This window comes from Columba livia, chromosome 11 (assembly GCF_036013475.1).
Source record: "Columba livia isolate bColLiv1 breed racing homer chromosome 11, bColLiv1.pat.W.v2, whole genome shotgun sequence".
Lineage (NCBI taxonomy): Eukaryota > Metazoa > Chordata > Aves > Columbiformes > Columbidae > Columba > Columba livia.
This window is the reverse complement of record NC_088612.1, coordinates 19,123,146-19,140,798: the sequence shown is the minus strand read 5'-3', so window position 1 is coordinate 19,140,798 and position 17,653 is coordinate 19,123,146. Positions and strand designations below refer to the sequence as shown.

The following is a 17,653-nucleotide window of genomic DNA, read 5'->3' as shown; positions in this document are numbered from 1 at the left end:
AATAAGTTAGCACGCTTTTAAAAAAAAATCCAAAGTGCAGTTTTTGTAAAGGTATGTGTTTTTGTTGTTGTATATTACAATTGATTTAGGCTATCATGCAGAGTCATTGTTTTAAGATGTAGGAAATACCCCGTGTGTCAGCTTTTAGAACAGTGTGGTGTCATCAGTACAAACTTACCTGCCTAGCTCTTCCCCAATTTCATACACGTCCTCCACCTTCTGTTGCTTGAACAAAGCCATATTTGGACTTCTCATTGATGCACAAAGATGATGCAACTGCAATATTAAAGAAGAATGACATCCATTACAATCTTCCAACAGGCAAAGAATCAGTAAAACATATTTCTCGTATAGCCACTTTAGATCCATTGCAGCTCATTCATGCCAAAGTTACCATTGATCAAAAGAATTAATTTAGCAGTCTCAGCCAAACAGTGAGGGTCCAAATCTGGAAAGAGGTGAGTGCCTACAATCAAAGAGGTTTCTTGGCTCTCACTGACACACCTGAGCACATACTTAATCAGAAGCACAGAACACACCCTGAAACATAAATGTGATAGAAGTAAAGCAACTAATGAATAATTTGACAAACTTATGGGCAATAAAGCATCGACACTACACCAAATAGAACTAGCATGAGAATCGGCATTACAGGCTTCTTCATTAAAGTGCCAGCGGGCAGACCACGAACCAAGGAGACCACAGGGCAGAGCTTCCTTCTCCTCGTGTCAGGCAGTGTTTCTGAAACACACAGGCAGGGCAGCAAATGGAAATGTGACCCACTGCTGCAAAAAGGCATTGTGAATCCATCTGCAGGGCTTTCAGCACATCTTTCATCACACACTAGATGTTTCAAACGAGAAAACATGAGCAGCATTTGCTGCATGCATTACTTTGTGGAACTGTGAAATTTGTTTCCTGAACACAACCCTCTAAGATGATAAGCTCTGTGAGGTCTGGAAAGACAAGCCTCGCACTGCAGCATTTGAGGATCTGAGAGTGCATTATGCTGTGCTGCTTTGGGAGAAGATCAGAGATCACATTATTCCTCAAGATGCTCCTACACAACAACATACACTATGTTAACAGAATGGATTTTAACACAATAACTAGCTGACCAGTTTACAACGTTTGGTGTTTCCTGTGTAGATAAACACTAACATTATCCCCACAGCCCAAACAATATCCACTATTTAGATCAGAACATGGAAAGCAGCTGTAAGGCCTCTACCATCACAATAAAAATCTAACTGCAGAGCCATGCTGTTATTCTCACACACCTCTAGGCTTCAGCAGCACATCTGTACGTCTCAATGCAATGCATATTTCCCTGTGAATCCAGATGTTGCTTGCTTCACAGCACCGGGGACTTCCAGGTTCTATATTTCTATACAGTTCCTGCCTGTTTTTAAATAGTAGTCTTTGGCATCTGACTGTGGCACAGCGCAAAGCATATTTGACAAGTAAACAAAGCTCTGTTTTGATCCTTTAGAAATAAGCTCTACTCAATGTTGCAAGAAGATCCAGCTATTTTGATAAATCAGCAGACTTGTAAAATAGGACAAAGTATCAAAGAGCAATTGCAGGGTTCCAGCCAAGTTGAAATTCATATATTTCTTAAGATTTCTCTTTAACAAAAGCATATATCATAAACAGCAAATACACTGGAAAAGTCTACAACTTGCCAAAACGTCCTCGTTAGGTGGGGAGCTTCTAATGGCCCACAACCTGCCTACAGCCGGCTCTCCTCTGTGCTCTGTCTTCCAAGAGGCAGGAGAAGGTACAGAGTACATGCATTATTCTATGTTCTTTTTTTTTCCCCCTTCACTTCCACTTTCCATCCCTATACTTTCTCAGACACTTTCTGGCTGATGTTTACTTTGCCTGTATTTTCAGAGTTTTTCACGATGAAGCCAGGTGACCTGTTCTGCTACTTTGCTCATTAATTCCCTTCCCAAAGCCATTTTCATGCCTGGGAAAAAACATGTTTCTTTTTCCTCTCAATGAAAATAAACAACTCCAATTCTGCTTTGTAAGCAAATTATTGCATTCCTCAAGCAACCTTTCATAATCTCAGAGAAAGCTCATTGACCAATATTGCTCAGAGCTTGAAATCACAGTCAATAAATGCCTTAACAGCACTTAGGAGAATGAGGACATCTGGGTTACCGGCTGCATACTAAGCTTATATTGCTTGCAATTGTTCAGAGCAGGGTTTTCTGAAGTGTTGGTGCGAAACCTACCTCAACGCTCACAGACTTGAGAAACAGCAAACAAAGGACAAAGCCAAGCGTTGCTGAAAACCCCAAACCTTTCGCTCATCCTGAATTGCAAGATGAAATTCTGATCGCATGTACAAGTCAGACATGGGAAAATGCCCATGTATTAAGAGATACTGCTGAGACTTGCCCAAAGACTGTAAATCCCTCAAGCTGACTCCTCCCTTCATCAGAATCCAAGGTACGTGGCTATAAAGAACATTAACGCAAACACACCTAAAGGAAACCAATTGTTCTCATACAGTGAGAGGGTTCGTCATTCAGAAGAGCAAGTTGAAAACATTGCTTTGAGAATGGGGAACCCGCCCAAGATGTCTCTGGGAACATAGCTCCTTCGTTAGATTGACAGGTTTACTCATTTTCAGCATCCTCCAAAGAGCACACTTACTTCTGCAGATGCATAGAATCCATGCAATATTATCTCAAAAATAACCAGAAAATTCTCATCCCTTTTGCTGATCTTTAACTTCTACCCTTGTTGTGCCAAGGGTAAACCAGCAAGTTTACTCTCAACACCAAGGAACCATTGGAGCATCCAAGTCAGCCTAGAGCCTTGTTTTTGAAGACTGAACACAAAACTATTCCCAAGTGTTCAGACCCTGCAGTCGTACCTCTGGTGTGCTGGTGTCTGCCATGTCTATCACTTCACGTTATCTTGTAAGCCCTTGCACTCATTACTTCTGCAGAGATCTCCCACTGGCTTTCACCCAGCAGCCATGGAAGCCCAAAATAGGTTACACGCTTGATGATGCAAGACAATTGTCATTAGCAAATACACACCATAAGGGGGATAAGATAGTAAAAGATAACCTTCATGCACTTAAAATTCATCCAAAATAAAAAAATGACATTCACAAGCATAAACATAACCCTCCCCAGATGTTCTATACTGATCTTAAGAAATGAAGGTGACTTCACATTCAAAGATTTAAATTACAGTGGTTTTGTTGGACTCCATTTGCAAATACAGAGCACAAGTATTAATATATCAAAGGAGGAATGAGTGCCTTAATTTTTTTCTCCAGTCAGATGGTGATTTCCTTATGCCGGTCAGCAAAAGTAGACTGAATTAGAGATGGTCATACATCGACTGTCTGTATCCATCCCTTTGCTCTAGGGTTCCTAGCAGGGAGCATTTCAATACAAGGGCAGCTTCTACTCAGCATTCATATTACTTACATGTTTTCATAATGACACTGCACACTACAGTACATCTACAGTATAAGCATATGATGCTTCACCTTTTACTCCTGCATCCAACTCCCCTCTACACATCCCATATATCACAAGTTGGCAAAGTAATGTTAATCCTATGCGAATGATTTTCCAACAGACATGCAACAAAGCTGTAGCAAAACCAGAAAATAAAATACAGACCTCCGAGACTCCAGTTTCAGGCACTTAGAAATACGTCGCCACTTATCTCTTCATGTTCCTAAATTCTGTCATACCATAAAATCGGCTCTTATTTACCTTAAGAAATCATACTTTCCCATTGTGATCTATGGAATCAATTTAAACACATATTTTATATCAGTGCAAACCCAGGATGTAGATATTCTTATTCCAGTACAGAAGTGTCTTTTTAGTGCAGCTTGTGCTGGGTGTAAAGAAAATTAATCTAAAGAAATCCACTCTTTGAAGAGGGTGACAGAATTCACCTCATGAGGAGCAGAAGAAAGTAAGTTCTATTTTGCTCTTCTAAGAAAGGTTTCCCTGCACAGATAAGTTATTAGCCTGTCATCACCAAATTATTTGATAAACAATGACTGGTCTACACATGTCAAATCCTTGATAAATGTCCACCCACTGCTGAACGAGGGCAGGATTATAGAAAATAGAGGTGAGGACAAAACCGTCAGATCACTTGGCTTGTCACCAGCCTTGCATTTTTTTCCTTAGGGTAAATTATACCCTAAGGAAACCAGTTTCAAGTGACTGAGGTAATAGCTGAATAATCTTACTTTCTCAAGTACACCTGACATGAGCTGAATCACTAAATCCTTTACCAACCTCAGAAGCATCCCCTGTGGCATGTTTTGATATTACAAAACAAGTTACACTAAAGGAAAATCCAAAACACACATTAGAACAGAACAAAGTAACAATTCCCTTATAAGCTGTTTTTTAAATACTGAAAAATGACCAAAACAATTTAGAATCAAAACTGGACTGGTTTAAATTAGTAATTAAAAACAAACAAACAAACACCAAAACCACCGCACAACCAAAACAACAACAAAACACTACAGCACCCCACCAAACAAATTCAAGTGATATTGTCTTTTCGTCTTGGTGCCTTATGCTAAAACTAAACAGGTTTTCATAAGCATTAAAGTGTTTTCCTCTTTCATCCTTCTCACTCCCACTGAATTTTGTTTCTCTTCTTTTTTTTGTACTAGAAAAGACTGAGCAACTCCAACAGAAAAAACGAAACAAAACACACAAGTAATTTTTACCCTCTGCTTTCAAATAAATGTAATCAAATCACAGTCAAGACACATTAATTTCAGCATATCCTTATTTTCACCTATTTTCATGTGAGAAAAAAACAGTAGCCTAAAAATTTTTGTCAGAAATCTGAGGGAGCTATTATAAATGACACAAAACACACCCAACACCTGAGCACTTCAGTCCCATTACAGAATCACTGTTCCTGCCCCTGACTCCCAAGGGATCCCCTTCCTGACCTCCCACACTTACTCGGCAAGATATACATGTGCGGTGAACAGCCTAAGGCTTCAATTCCAAGCCTGCACTTGAAGCACACGTACCAAACACGTTAGCTCTGCAGCTAATTCCAGCTCCCCAGCACGCAGGCAACTGCCAGGGCTGCCGCTGTAACTGATCCACGAGTCCTGGCGCGCTGGAGCGGTGAGCGGGGTGCGAACGCCCGGCCAGGCAGGGCGCAGGGGATCCCGCAGTGCCAGCCGCGCTGCCAGGACATCGCACAGCCCGGCCCTGTGGCGCCTTCGAGGATTAAACATTGCTGCCCCAGAGTCAAGTGAGATCTAGCCCAAGCAAACTACATTTCTCAGACAAGCAGATAAGGACAGAGGAAAGTCTGAAGCCTACCAGTGTTTCGGAACAGACTCCTCTAGACAGGGGCAGAGTTGAGGTTTTTCCCCAAGCGTCAGGCAGGTGAGCATGCCAGTTTTAGTCTTTTTGCATCAGGTGACTGATCAGCCAAGGCAGCAGCAATTGCCACACATTTGCACCCTCTTATTCACATCTTCGTTCTTGACTGTCCTCGAAAAAGAAGCAGGCTTGGCCAAACCGGCCCCCACTGTGCTGCATCACTCGGGACACCCAGCCCACAAATGCAGGTGTTGAGGAACCTACCAGATCCCAAATGAAGCTGTTTGAGGGAAAAGTCAGGAAGGAGCTTAGTGATAAACGCGATGAAATCGCACAGCATTTGCTGAACAACATCAGCTGAGGTGTGAACCCAGGACCAACTGTCCCTGACGGCTTTGGTCTGTAACACCAAACAGCATATTTCTGAAACTATGACATTCCCCAATCCTGCGGGACCTGCTCAGGGATAACTGACAGCTGCTCACCGAGATGATCCGGGGAGCCCCTTTTCCCCTGGCTGACAGCTGCGGGACAGCTGGCACATACACTCTGAGGCGGAAACACCATTAAAGACGCTGTGTGAGCGGGATGACCGAGTCCAAACCACCCCCGAGCAGCTGACAGACCCGCAGCACGGCCACCAGGCTGAGACCAGCCCGAGCTCCCCCAGGATGCTGCGGAGGAGCCGGCTCAGCCAGCGGGGCTTCACCGCCCCGGCAGAGCGGGAACACAGTCAAAACACCTCAGAAACCGGCACGGGGCGGGGGGGAGACGGACGGAGAGAGAAACAAGGAGAGGAGGCCGCCACCGAGCGGAGGAGCCCCCGGCCCCGCAGAGGCTTCGGACGCCGCCGGCTGAGGGGAGCAGCTCCCACTTACCGCCGGGCACGGCCCGTCCGCGGGGCTCCGTCCGGCGCTGCCTCGGCGCGCAGGGTCCGTGCCGGGCCGCCTCACCGCGTGTGCCGGGAGGAGGCTGAGGGGGCGGCCCGGTCAGCGGAGGAGCCGCCGGGGCTGCGCCGCCCGCCTCTGGGCGTGAGGGACGGGCGGGCGGAGGGAGGGGCCGCCGCGCCTCGCGCCCCCTGGCGGCCCGCAGCGCCCAGCGCGGCTCCGTGAGGTGGTTCGGCGCGGGGGGTCCCCCCAGCCCGGTGCACGTGTGGCGGGGAGCCGGCCGCACGGTCGGATCGGCGCCCCGTGCTCCGGAAAGAAAACCTGAAATAAACCCATTTCCCGGCGCGGGTGCTGGTGCGCCCCGACCCCCGCGGCGGCTCCCGGGGCGCGAACTCGTGTCCCTGTGAAGGCGGCCGGACCCCGCGGGGTTGAGCCGCCTCCGCCCGCCCCCGCGGCTGGTCCTACAGGAAGGAAATGGGGGGACTGCACAAAAATCCACACTTGCCATTGTGTCCGGGTTTGTGCCTGTGCGCTCTGGCTCACGGGATGGAGGGATGAACACCGGCTGCCTCTGGCGAGCACGCAGGAAACAAATGCAGTGTAGTGGGGCTTCTTCTGCAGCCAGACGGGACCAGGGGTTCACCTGGGCATCGCTCATGAACCCACATGGGTCGCTTGCCAGGCATCGGCCTCTCCTGCTGGAGAGTCCAAAGTTTAGTAAAGAGCTGACACTGTCCCAACTTTCAGCAGCAGTCCTACACAGTGATACAAATCCATTCTTTATTCCAGAAGTCAAAAGGCCCCACACCTCTAAAACAAGCTCTGTCCTCACATGTTTGTTCGCTGTTTAGCTGCATTTCATCAGCAGACAAGCAGAGTTACTCTGCAATGAGAACAGAAAGTTTCAGGAAGGCCACACGGACAAAGGCAACGGCTGCCTGACCGAGCTTCGACACCACGATTTGTAGATGAACGTGTTGTCTGTGGGCAGCAAACAGTAATTGCAATAAATATTGTGTGGTCTCCCTAAGTTTCTTCTGGGCAAGTTAATAGCCAGCCTTTATTAATGAGGAATGATGTGGTATTGTTCACACCTTCAAAATCAAATGTAAATGCCAGGTCATCTTCACTTCCAATTCCCTATGTGGTTAAGATAATGCAAAGCTATGGCAAATTATCATACATAAATATGCAGGCCGTTTCCACTGCAGTAAGCTGCAAAGATAGATACGTTTAAAAATATTTTTATACTAGGCAAGTGCCTAAAGGCAACGCTTTCTATTATCACAGAAACTCTGCTTCGGATTTGTTACAAGCCAAGAGGACTGACCTGTGCCCCTGCTCACCTGCCTGGGGAGTTTCACCCTGCTCTCCCAATTCCACAAGGAAAGTGGCTGCATCTGATATGGAGAACAGGAATGGGGATCAATAGTAAAGGTTTCAAAGGGTATTGGAAGAATTCAGAAGCCTTTCAAAGGGAAATACAGATATTTCATTCCTCACCTTTAATGTGACATGATCACATGAAAACTCACTGCTATCCTACAGAATTCCCAGAGGAAAAGGCACATGAGGAAGGTCATCTCTTCTGTTTCCTCCTACCTGCAAGGAAGGGGACAAAACAGCATGGTTTGCTCGGAAAGGGCACAAGTGCTTTTTCAAATCAGGACAAGCCCCCCGAGGCACTGAAAAACCCCTATTTGAATTTAATATCTGCTGGCCAGCCATGCAAGGTCTCCAAGGAGAGCAAGGGTACATTGAATCTCACCCCTGGCCATGCCCACACGGTCTGCAAGCCAAAATACAGGTTCTGCATAAATAAAAAGTTACTCTTACATGCTTCTTCAGTTATTGACCCTTAAAACACTAACTCAGACTTCTTTTTAAGAGCTTTAGCAATCAGGGCAAAAGCCTTTAAGTGCATACAAGATATGAATGGAAAGGAAAACTCAAAGCCGAGTAGCATTTGAAGCAGGCGGCACAAGCAAACACTGCAGCATCTGTTGGCCATGCATTTACCAGTCTCCTTTAGGAAGCGATAAAGAAGGAAGCCCATACCTTATGTTCCAAAGCGGGAGTCTCAGGCCTAGATACCACAAAAATACCACCTGCATTTTTAAAACCAGGCAAATTGCTCATTTCACAGTTTAATCACAAATCACAGTGCCAGAAGACATCACCGAGTCAGCTCATCGGCTCACACCTGAAGGCTTCGTGGCAGCTCACTGCAGAAACGTAACTGTTGTGCACACAAAGGTTCACCTCATGTGAAACATGGCCAGGATGCAGCCACTCAAGGCTACGAGTATCTTAACGAAGGCCAAAGTCAAACTCATTTTCTGAGGTATATTCTAGTGCTGAATGTTTTAATTACTTCTCTTTACAACACCCCAAACTAATTTAGGGTGGAGAGCAAGTGGGTAAGCTTTCATTAAATAACTACTTGTTTTTTTAATATCACATTCACTACATAGTCCTGAGTTTTGCTTTCTAGTCTAATCCTCTGAAAGGCTGGCATTGTAGGTGGGTATAACTCTAGAGAAGCACGGTTCTACAGCTTAGGATCATGAGGAAAATACCGCTCTACTAACTGCCTTGTGATTGAACCTTTTACCTTCTTTTCCAGGGGGAAATTTCCAAGGCAGAGCACACCCTTCCTTTGCATTATCTTAGTGAATGCACTTCATGTGTGGGAATTCTTAAAGCTTCAGCACTACATGGATTCTGCTTCCAGTGAGGTCAAGGAGCTGCAGATAAGGAAGCTATGTTTAGCATTTCTGAAAATCCCATGGAATGAACACCTGATATATTGTAATACCAGCAGACTTGGGTGAGTTTTCTCTCTCTCTGAGGCACCCGGCACAGAGAGTGAGGCTCTGCAGGTATCTGGTCTCAGTTCAGTGCAGGAGAGCTGTGTTTATCCTTTTTAAGTTAACGTATTTCTTAGGAATAAGATATTTAACAGTGTAAGTCAGCTAAACACAAGAGCCACACTCGCACCCTTGTTGCGATTCCACCGAGATGCCTTGAGCCCAGTCCCAAGGAGGAAACGGGAGCCTCAGCTGTTCTTTGAGAGGCCCCAGCAGCTGCTGGGGCAGCACAACCCACTCGAGCTGAACATGCCAAGTGTCTACACGAGGACATTGCTCCCTATGTACTCCCTTCCCAGAATTTTCTGTTTACTCCTTTGACTTAACTTTTCAGCATACAGGACAGGAGTTCCTTAGGCCTCTAATTGCTGCTCTTGATCCTGTTCCGCAGCCCCTTTGAACAGATTTCTAGCTGTGCCACTCTGAACAGCTTGTCACCCTGTGCCAGAGCCAGAGGACAAGAACTGTGCACTGTTCACCTCTACTGGGAAAGATCTGCTTGGACAGGCGATTTAAGTGATCTCCCAACTCTTATTTTTCCTCCCTCTCAAACATTTAGCTGTTTAGTTTTATATCTGAAATTGCTGACATACTTGATAGAGGGAATTAAGCTAACTCCAAAATGCCAAAGTCTTATGTGAGAGGCAGACATTGAGGCTAGATTTCCAAATTAATTCAGTACTTGGTTAAATTTTCAAAGCAGCTGCAATTATGCACTTGGCTACTACAGGCTTTAGCAGAACATCAGCGCCCAGCCTCTAAAGAGGCTTTTGGTGTCAGGAGATATCATACAAATACACATTTCTTGGGAAGTCATAAACTAAGGACACCACTGACAAGTTTACCCAGTTAGCATCACCTGCATGCAGCATGTCTATAGTTCACATCTTCATGCTTCAAAGCCAAATGTGCAAATATGTTCTTCTACAGAGACTCTCTCACATCACATTATCAGACAAAACCACCAGCTTTATTACTGGCTTGTTCTGATGGCACCTGCAGTTATTTCCATCTGTTATAAAAAGAAAAAAAGAACCACCATAGCAAGCTGTAAAGGAATAAACAATTTATTTTTTTCTTTACAATCTTTATGAAAATAACATCACTTACGTTTTGTGATTCAAATTTCTCGTACCGCGTATTGCTGATTTCTAACATGGCACTTAAGGGAATATTCACTTAAACAGCTACATTTATTTAATGAAATAAATTGATTAATTTCCCATTTCTCAGTGAAGCACGACAGAACGTGACTGAACTGTGGCAAATTTGAGACCACTCATTCATTCCTGATGTCTTAAGGAAGAAAACAAATCTTTCCCTTTCTGCTAAAATATCTGACCATGTTTACAAAGGCTGAGTGCAAGGGGAAAATCTCGCACAGAAGACACCCAAAGGGCAACAAAAAAATCTTTTCTATTGATTACACAGCTGATAAAAAACCAACCGAACAAACAAACCAAAACCCACCACCTTACAATCTGATAACACTGGATGATAACACTGCCTGTACACATGCACAGGTAAAGCTGAAATACTGTGCAGTTTTAATAGCTAGAGGTGTAGTGCACCAATTTTTTTACCTATTTGAGAGAAGATAATGGAACATTTTAAACAAGTAACCAGAAGTTTCACTGGAAAGCCATGCTTGTGTGTATGAAGACAGAGGAACGTTCTGCAAGATGCAACGTAGTGGTTTGGCTTCCATCACATATACAGGGAACCATGCATAAGGAACTCTTTGCACATATGTGCATGATCTTGAAGTTCAAAAGACAGTCTTAGTAGCCTGTATTTGCATTAACAGGTCAAGTTCCTACTCAGTGGTTTGCACGAATCTTAAATCCTCATGCACTGGTTCGGGACTTTACCTCTAAAGGCAAACACTTGGTACCCATGCAGTTCAGCTTTTGCAGGCCACCAAGTCACCCTGTATTTTCACTGGGATTCGTCAGCTTTAAATTCTGCTTGTGTATCTTGCATGTCTCTAATTAGTTACTACTCTTCAAAGTTAGCAAATCAAGCACCACTAGAAAACTAACAGTCACCCAAAGAGACTTGCAACAGCAAGAGAAGCTTCCCCTGCTGTTGTTTCCTGCGACATGCAGCTCACTTTTGTTCTACGTAGACTTCTAGTGGCCAGAGGTTGGACACCTCTGCAATTTTTTGACCTTTTAATGAAGGCATCAGTAATGATGCTTAACCAAACGAAGCCAAGAGCTCACTGGGAACTTGAGTATAACAGCATCAGCTCATTTCATATTTGCAAGCTAACAAAACACCCAGAGACAACATGATTTCAATGCGCTTCCTCACATTCATGTATTAGATTCACATAGTGGCGTAGGAAACAGAGCTACTTAGTTTTACTGTACAATTGTGTAACAACTTCCATGAAGAAACAGCAACACTCACACAACCATCAGCACAACTGTAAAAAAGAAATGGTCCTGTAACACTGCAAGTCACGTCTGTCCACTAGAGAACTTCCTCAACAGTTGCCATGGAGTTAGTTTTATCTTCACAGCCTAAAGACTTCCATGAAATCAGTTTGAAAACATCTCCTAAGTCACAGGACTGGTTCATTGTGAAGACTCAAACCCCAGCAACTACAGACGTTTAGGAATAGGGCAGGAAGATTCTTCAAAACTCTTCACCTTACCATTTCAACCGTTGCCACTGAAAGGAAGATCTTCAGCTTAGAAAGATTTCATTTAACACTTGAAAACAAGACTAAAAAAAACCAAAACAAAAAAGCAGACAATACGGATTGATTTAGAGACCAGCTCTTTCAAAACCAAGACAGCATAACTGGAAAATTAGAACCTGGTCCCATTTTTATATTCAAACACTGATTGTAAGTAAAAAAAGAATACAGTACATGCAATAATATGAAAAACCTGCCTAATAAACTCAAGTACACAACCAAGAGTAACTGGGGAATAAAAACCAACCCAAACTGCTGCTCACAATAAACAAGGTAGGGGACATTTTAGAAGACAAATGACACACAAATGAAGATGATCATAGCATGTGTCCCTCATTGGCAAGGATTTCTTGGCGAATTAAAAATTGTACGTCATACAAGAAGCACACGTTTTCTATCAAAAGCAGGCCAGTAAGTTACAATGTTCACCACTGATTAAATATTTCCCTTCCAGATAAACTGACTGATAATATGCTTATTTAGAGAAGGTTACAAAATACATTCTCAAAAAAAGTGCTGTGAAACAGAAGCAGGATTTGTCCCTGCATGCACTTCAGTTTTCCAAAACAATTCCATGAGTACACCTGACAAAGAAGTCCAAATTCTTCTCAGAAAACCAAAAGAACACAAAGTAGAAGCCTGATGCACTTGACCATTCTCAACCACTAGTTTTGGGGTGTTTTGCTAATTAACCTCTTCCCCTGAGCCAAGTGATTTGCTGCCTAGTATCTGAATGCTGGTTTTACCATGACGCACCCAGACACAAGACCTCAGGCAGTCCAACAGCCCAAGAAAGAACACTGCAAAAGTCCAGAGAACAGCGCAGGAACACGGGAGCCCTCCTTGTCCTCAGAGCCATTTCAGAGCACTGGGAGTCACCAAAGGAGAACCAATGGCCTCCAGTCACACTGCTGTGGTCAGAAACATGACAGCTGAACACCCCAAATGCTTCCGCACAGCTGTGCTGTAGGACGGGCACGCAGCACGTGCGGCAAAGCTGCACGGGTGAAGAGAATATTGCATTTGTCTGCTGGAAAAAGGACCTTGAATTTCTGGGTGCATGCTGCAGCCTTCAGGCTCCTTTGAGTGATAAATATTTGTTTTAGGAATCCTAGCTCTACCACTATTGTACAACAGTCATACATTCATGCAAAAAGAGTGACTTCATCATATTGTAAGACCTATATAGGAAGAAACATTAAAAAAAAAATGCACCTTCAACAGATAGACGGCTAATTACTAAACCATGGTACTCCTGCGGCAAGTTCCATTCTTCTTCCATAACAGCTGAGTTTTGGTTGTGGCTTTTTGAGACATTGCAATCAAAAAAGTGAATAGCAATAAAATCAGCTAAACAGAATTTGACCTATAAACCTCTCTGCATTAATGAGAATCTTTATCAACACAGCTGCCCTGAAAAGCATAAATGGAGTTTGATATCGCTGTTTCAGTATACACTGAACATTCAGTCACAAACAGGGACTTATTTTACCTTTAAGTACATATATTCAAGTGTTCTGTTTGATGATCCATTTCATGTCACTTCAGGAAAAGACAAAGGAATGTGAAATTTCTTCCTGTGCTTCATTTCGTAGTTTTCTAGCTAGTCTAGTCAAGGACAACATGATGAAAGCCATATATTGAACCAGCCTGAAAACAAAAAATAATGTCCTCCCACACTGAACCTGCACTACAAAAAAAGAGGATTACATTTAAAAAAACCCCACGGAATGGCAACGAATGTAGTAAACAGAGCATGGACGTTTCTTACTGCTGTTTCACATACAGGCACTAAGAGTGCGCCGCAGGAAAACAACTGGCAATTCAGCTGGTTGACTAAACTGAGAGTTTAAGTGCTCTACATACAACTCCATGAACTTCAATGTAAACAGAAGTGTTTGGCCTCCATGCAAAGCAATATTTCTGAAAGTGCTGGGGTTTGGAAATCTGTCCCGCATATTTCCAAAGGCAACTAGTTTACATTCTGTTTGACAGGATTCATAAAGTGTTTTGGAGATTAACTCACTTTGGTCACGATCCCAAAGAAAAGTTTATGTTGAGCAGTTTCAACTATCCTCCTCATCATCACTAATAAGGTCTCTTTTTTCTACACACGTCTCTCGTTCACGCAGGAAATCCTCACGAATGGCTTCTAGTTCAGTTAGTTCAAGGCGCACTTTCTCCAGGTGGTAAGTCCTGCGGTTCCTGATCTGACGTAATGGAAAAGGATTCAGGTCTCCAAAAGCAATCCCAGTCAGTTTCCTGTAAGATGACACAATGGTACAAGACACTCATTTGTATTTGGTGTTTTCAATACTTAGAATATGGCTGATATCTCTGGTGTGCTTCGCATACCCAACAAGTCTCAGAAGCTATAAGTACTGTGAGGAAGTTCTAGAAAGCACTCACTTTTAAAGTTATTTCACGTGAGAAACTGTTACCAAATGCTCGACAGTTTGCAAAGCCACGTGCAAACTCTATAAATGCTACAGCAATTACAGCCTTGACAAGACTGAACAGAAGATGTAAGCTTGGCTTATCAGAGCTTCATGGGCTCAACTGAGTACTTGGTACAGCCAGTACTCGATTATGTATTGGATAACTTCCCTCATATAACTCAATGAAACACCTGCAATCTCAGGAAGCTATCCAAGCTAATGAGGTGGTGTAAGAGACCAGATAGAGCCTGGGATAATACAAATACAGACAAGGATAATACAAAATATAAGCCCAACTTTATGATACAGTGAGAAAGCTGTGGGATTCTGCTGGCTGGAGCACAGAGGACTCTGAGCTGGTGCCAACTCAAGCTCATCAGGTCACACAGCAAAGCACCACCTGAGTACCCATTACCCTCTCAGCCATGCTGCATCATAATATCATTCGGTCACGGCAAAACTAATAACTGCTCTGCCTAATTAGTCCAAAGACGGAGTTAACTACATCATTACTGTTTATCTACACCTAAAAAGTATCTCATTATTTAATAAGCAAAAAGGGGGAACAGGAATTTAACCTTGTTCAGTTATCAGATGAACCCAAATATTAAGAAGGTTTATTTGGACAGATAATTTACGGCCAAGATATCCCTAAGTTCATATTTTTTGTGAACAAGAACGATTTCCTACTATTTATAAACAGAACGTATTCCAACACCTTCTCTACCTGTGCACAACGTGCTATGGAACACAGTTGTCACTGTAGAAAAACCTAACTCTGACATCCTATACCCTCAAGTATAATTATGCACATGGCTGTACAGACTTTTCTCTACTAGAGTGCTTAAACTTAGAAATTCTGTGTGAAATCACTTTCTAACCCATTCAGGATGTCCAGGAATTCTATAAAAATAATATTTCTGATTTCTTCCTCTGCAACAAGACGACTTTTTGTCCATATCAGTAAAGACATCATTCCACATGCTTTTGTACTGTTTAAATTGTGATGCTGTCAAACTTGTACAAAAATGGTCTAATAAGAAATCAAGTGGTCGGAATCCCACCTTGTCAGTTCTAGCAGGCAAATGGATAGTCCCCGAGAAAACAGACTGACAGACCAGCAGAGTGGTTTGTGTTGTAAATATCACTGATGCTCTGAATTCTGGCCTCACCTGAACTCACCTCACCATCTGCCAAAGACACCAGATTAGCTCATTTGGTTAGCACCAAGACAAGATATTTTCCAGCAATATTAGAAATCTTTAAAATAGGTTATTCCAGCACCAGAGGGTTTAGACAGGAGAGCCAGGCCCTAATCTCCTTCACATAATTGGAAGGGTAGGCCAAAGGGTAGGCCAAACCTGCAGCTCTGATTAAATATCAAAACTTGGTTCAGACTAGGTAAGAGCAAAAAACCTCGAGAGTTTTTGAAGAGGTTTCAGCAGAGGAAGCAACATCTGTTATCAAGACTTTTACCATTTAAGTCAGGTGAAAAACATTCTCCCTGTATCAGTCCTAGCAATCCTTCTAAAGCACCGAGTTAGGATTATTCTGTTTTAACTTCTCTCCAGTCAAAACTGTAACACTGGAAGTAAAAGTAATAAATAGCCCTTGCAGTCGTAGCCAAAATATAAGCCTAAATTCATATGGAATTTATCATGGTAAAAACAAACACCTCTGATTCCAGTATATGATTTTTGCATTAAATTCTAAATCAGTGAGTTGCAATATCTGTGCAAAACATTTTCAGACATTAACCCAATCCTGATATGACTTTTCTTTTTAAGATTAATCTGCTGCTCTACAGAGTCTGGAAACTAGGAGCCTAAAAACAATGGACCCTAATGTACAAATTGCAATTCCTATGCAAAGACTGAGAAGATTATCTTCTATGATTCAGTATATCTTAAAATCAGGTGGAGTTACGTTGGCACTAGCCTATGCATTAATGACGCACAAGAGATCCAAACCTAGTTGGGTCACCGCTCATGTTTTAAATAAAAACACGTAGTGGTTCAAGTATTAATCATAAGACATTTTACAGTTGAAGCTGTATCCACATGCAGGGGGAGACTTCACCTATGGTTGAAATTCTTAAGTGTTGCTACTGCGATACAAGTGCAAGACCAGCCTGGCAAAGCCATCTCTATCGTGTCTAAAAATTTAGAGCTTTGTGCTTTTGTCTCCACCAGATAAAACTACTCATGAGACATCTTACTAGTTATTTTCACCTCTGGTTGCTTTATGTCTAAATTAAGATCTAGATAAAAACAAAACAAAAAGAACCACAAGAGACTTCTCCATGCCCCACTGCAAGCCTTTCAATCACACACAAGTTTGAGTTACTCACCTGGCATCAAGTATAGTGCGTGTGAAATACCGAAGGTACTTGAAAATGGACATCGAATCTTGCAGTTTTAAGATTTCTTCTTCTTTGTATTTAAAAAGCGCCAGGGCAAATCGGAATATTACCTGGAAGACACACAATGGTTGGTTCTTTCTAAGAACAGGATGCACTGATTCTCATTATTATCTATTAAAAACTCAAAGGAAAAGCGTTACTCTTCCTGCAGGCTGTGTTTGAGCGATCTAATCACACCTCGCTCTATCTCCCCTCCCTGCCCTGCCCCACTGTTCCAAAAGTTGCAAAAAACTTGTGTTGTGGCCTGTAACCAAGACAGCGTCCTGCAGTTCTATCCAGAATAAAATACTGGGTTTATAACATAAAAATTTGAAGTTTGCAGTTGCGAATGCAGTTGTAGCACAGAGAATGCTGACCCTGTTGAATGCCTTTACGGTCACTTCAGAGGTACAATTTTTACTTTTTAAACAGGTTGTTTTCCAACACCTTGAATTTTCCCAACACATTTGGGCACCGATGCTGAAGGAATTTGATACCAGTTTGCCAATCAACTTAGGCAGGAGCTGGAAGAAGTGTTATTATTTCACTTCATTCTGAACAGGCCTAATTTGTGAACTTTGCCAGTTTTGCTGGCTGCCTTCACAAAATACCATGATGCATAAACACTGATTTGAATGAACACACAACCAAAATACCACTGTGTGTTAGAATGCGCAAGACGAGGCCAACAAGAAATCTAACAAACACACAGTTTTTGTCTACTTATAACTCTCCTGTTCTCTCCAATTGCCTACAACATCTGCTTTATGAGATAAGAGCCCAGATAGCCATTGTTTGTCGGCTGTACTTTAAATGTCTGCACAAATAAAAGAAAGAGTTGCTGCAGAGAAACACTAAATAAACATCAACACTTGGTTACAGCTCATTTTTACACCTCTCAGTACTTCCAACTTCTGCCTCCACAGCACTGCCAATAGCTTTATTTTTCAAAGGTAACAAACAAAGGTGGTTGGGGAAAGGAAAATACATCAC

At 42.9% G+C, this 17,653-nt stretch overlaps 2 protein-coding genes across 16 annotated transcripts in view; both read right to left on the bottom strand.

Annotated features, from left to right (window-relative positions):
* DAPK2 (death associated protein kinase 2) overlaps positions 1–6,394 on the bottom strand; it is a 48,397-nt gene extending 42,003 nt beyond the window's left edge. For 2 of the 7 annotated variants that reach the window (XM_065077033.1, XM_065077028.1), the window contains exons 1-2: positions 6,236–6,394; positions 179–276 (exon numbers count right to left, since the gene is read on the bottom strand). In XM_065077033.1, coding sequence (XP_064933105.1) covers positions 179–255 — 77 coding nt within the window. In that variant the 5' untranslated portion in view covers positions 256–276; positions 6,236–6,394. Of the gene's footprint in view, positions 1–178; positions 277–3,656; positions 4,930–4,982; positions 6,144–6,235 lie in introns of those variants that run through there. The other 5 variants (XM_065077026.1, XM_065077031.1, XM_065077032.1 and 2 more) reach the window with 5 other exon arrangements.
* A 338-nt stretch (positions 6,395–6,732) lies between these two features.
* Positions 6,733–17,653, bottom strand: part of TBC1D2B (TBC1 domain family member 2B) — a 33,313-nt gene continuing 22,392 nt past the window's right edge. For 4 of the 9 annotated variants that reach the window (XM_065077017.1, XM_065077016.1, XM_065077014.1 and 1 more), the window contains 2 exons: positions 16,610–16,731; positions 12,501–14,083 (listed from right to left, as the gene is read on the bottom strand). In XM_065077017.1, the coding sequence (XP_064933089.1) occupies positions 13,888–14,083; positions 16,610–16,731 (318 nt within the window). In that variant the 3' untranslated portion in view covers positions 12,501–13,887. Of the gene's footprint in view, positions 10,127–12,500; positions 14,084–16,609; positions 16,732–17,653 lie in introns of those variants that run through there. The other 5 variants (XR_010475466.1, XR_010475464.1, XR_010475467.1 and 2 more) reach the window with 5 other exon arrangements.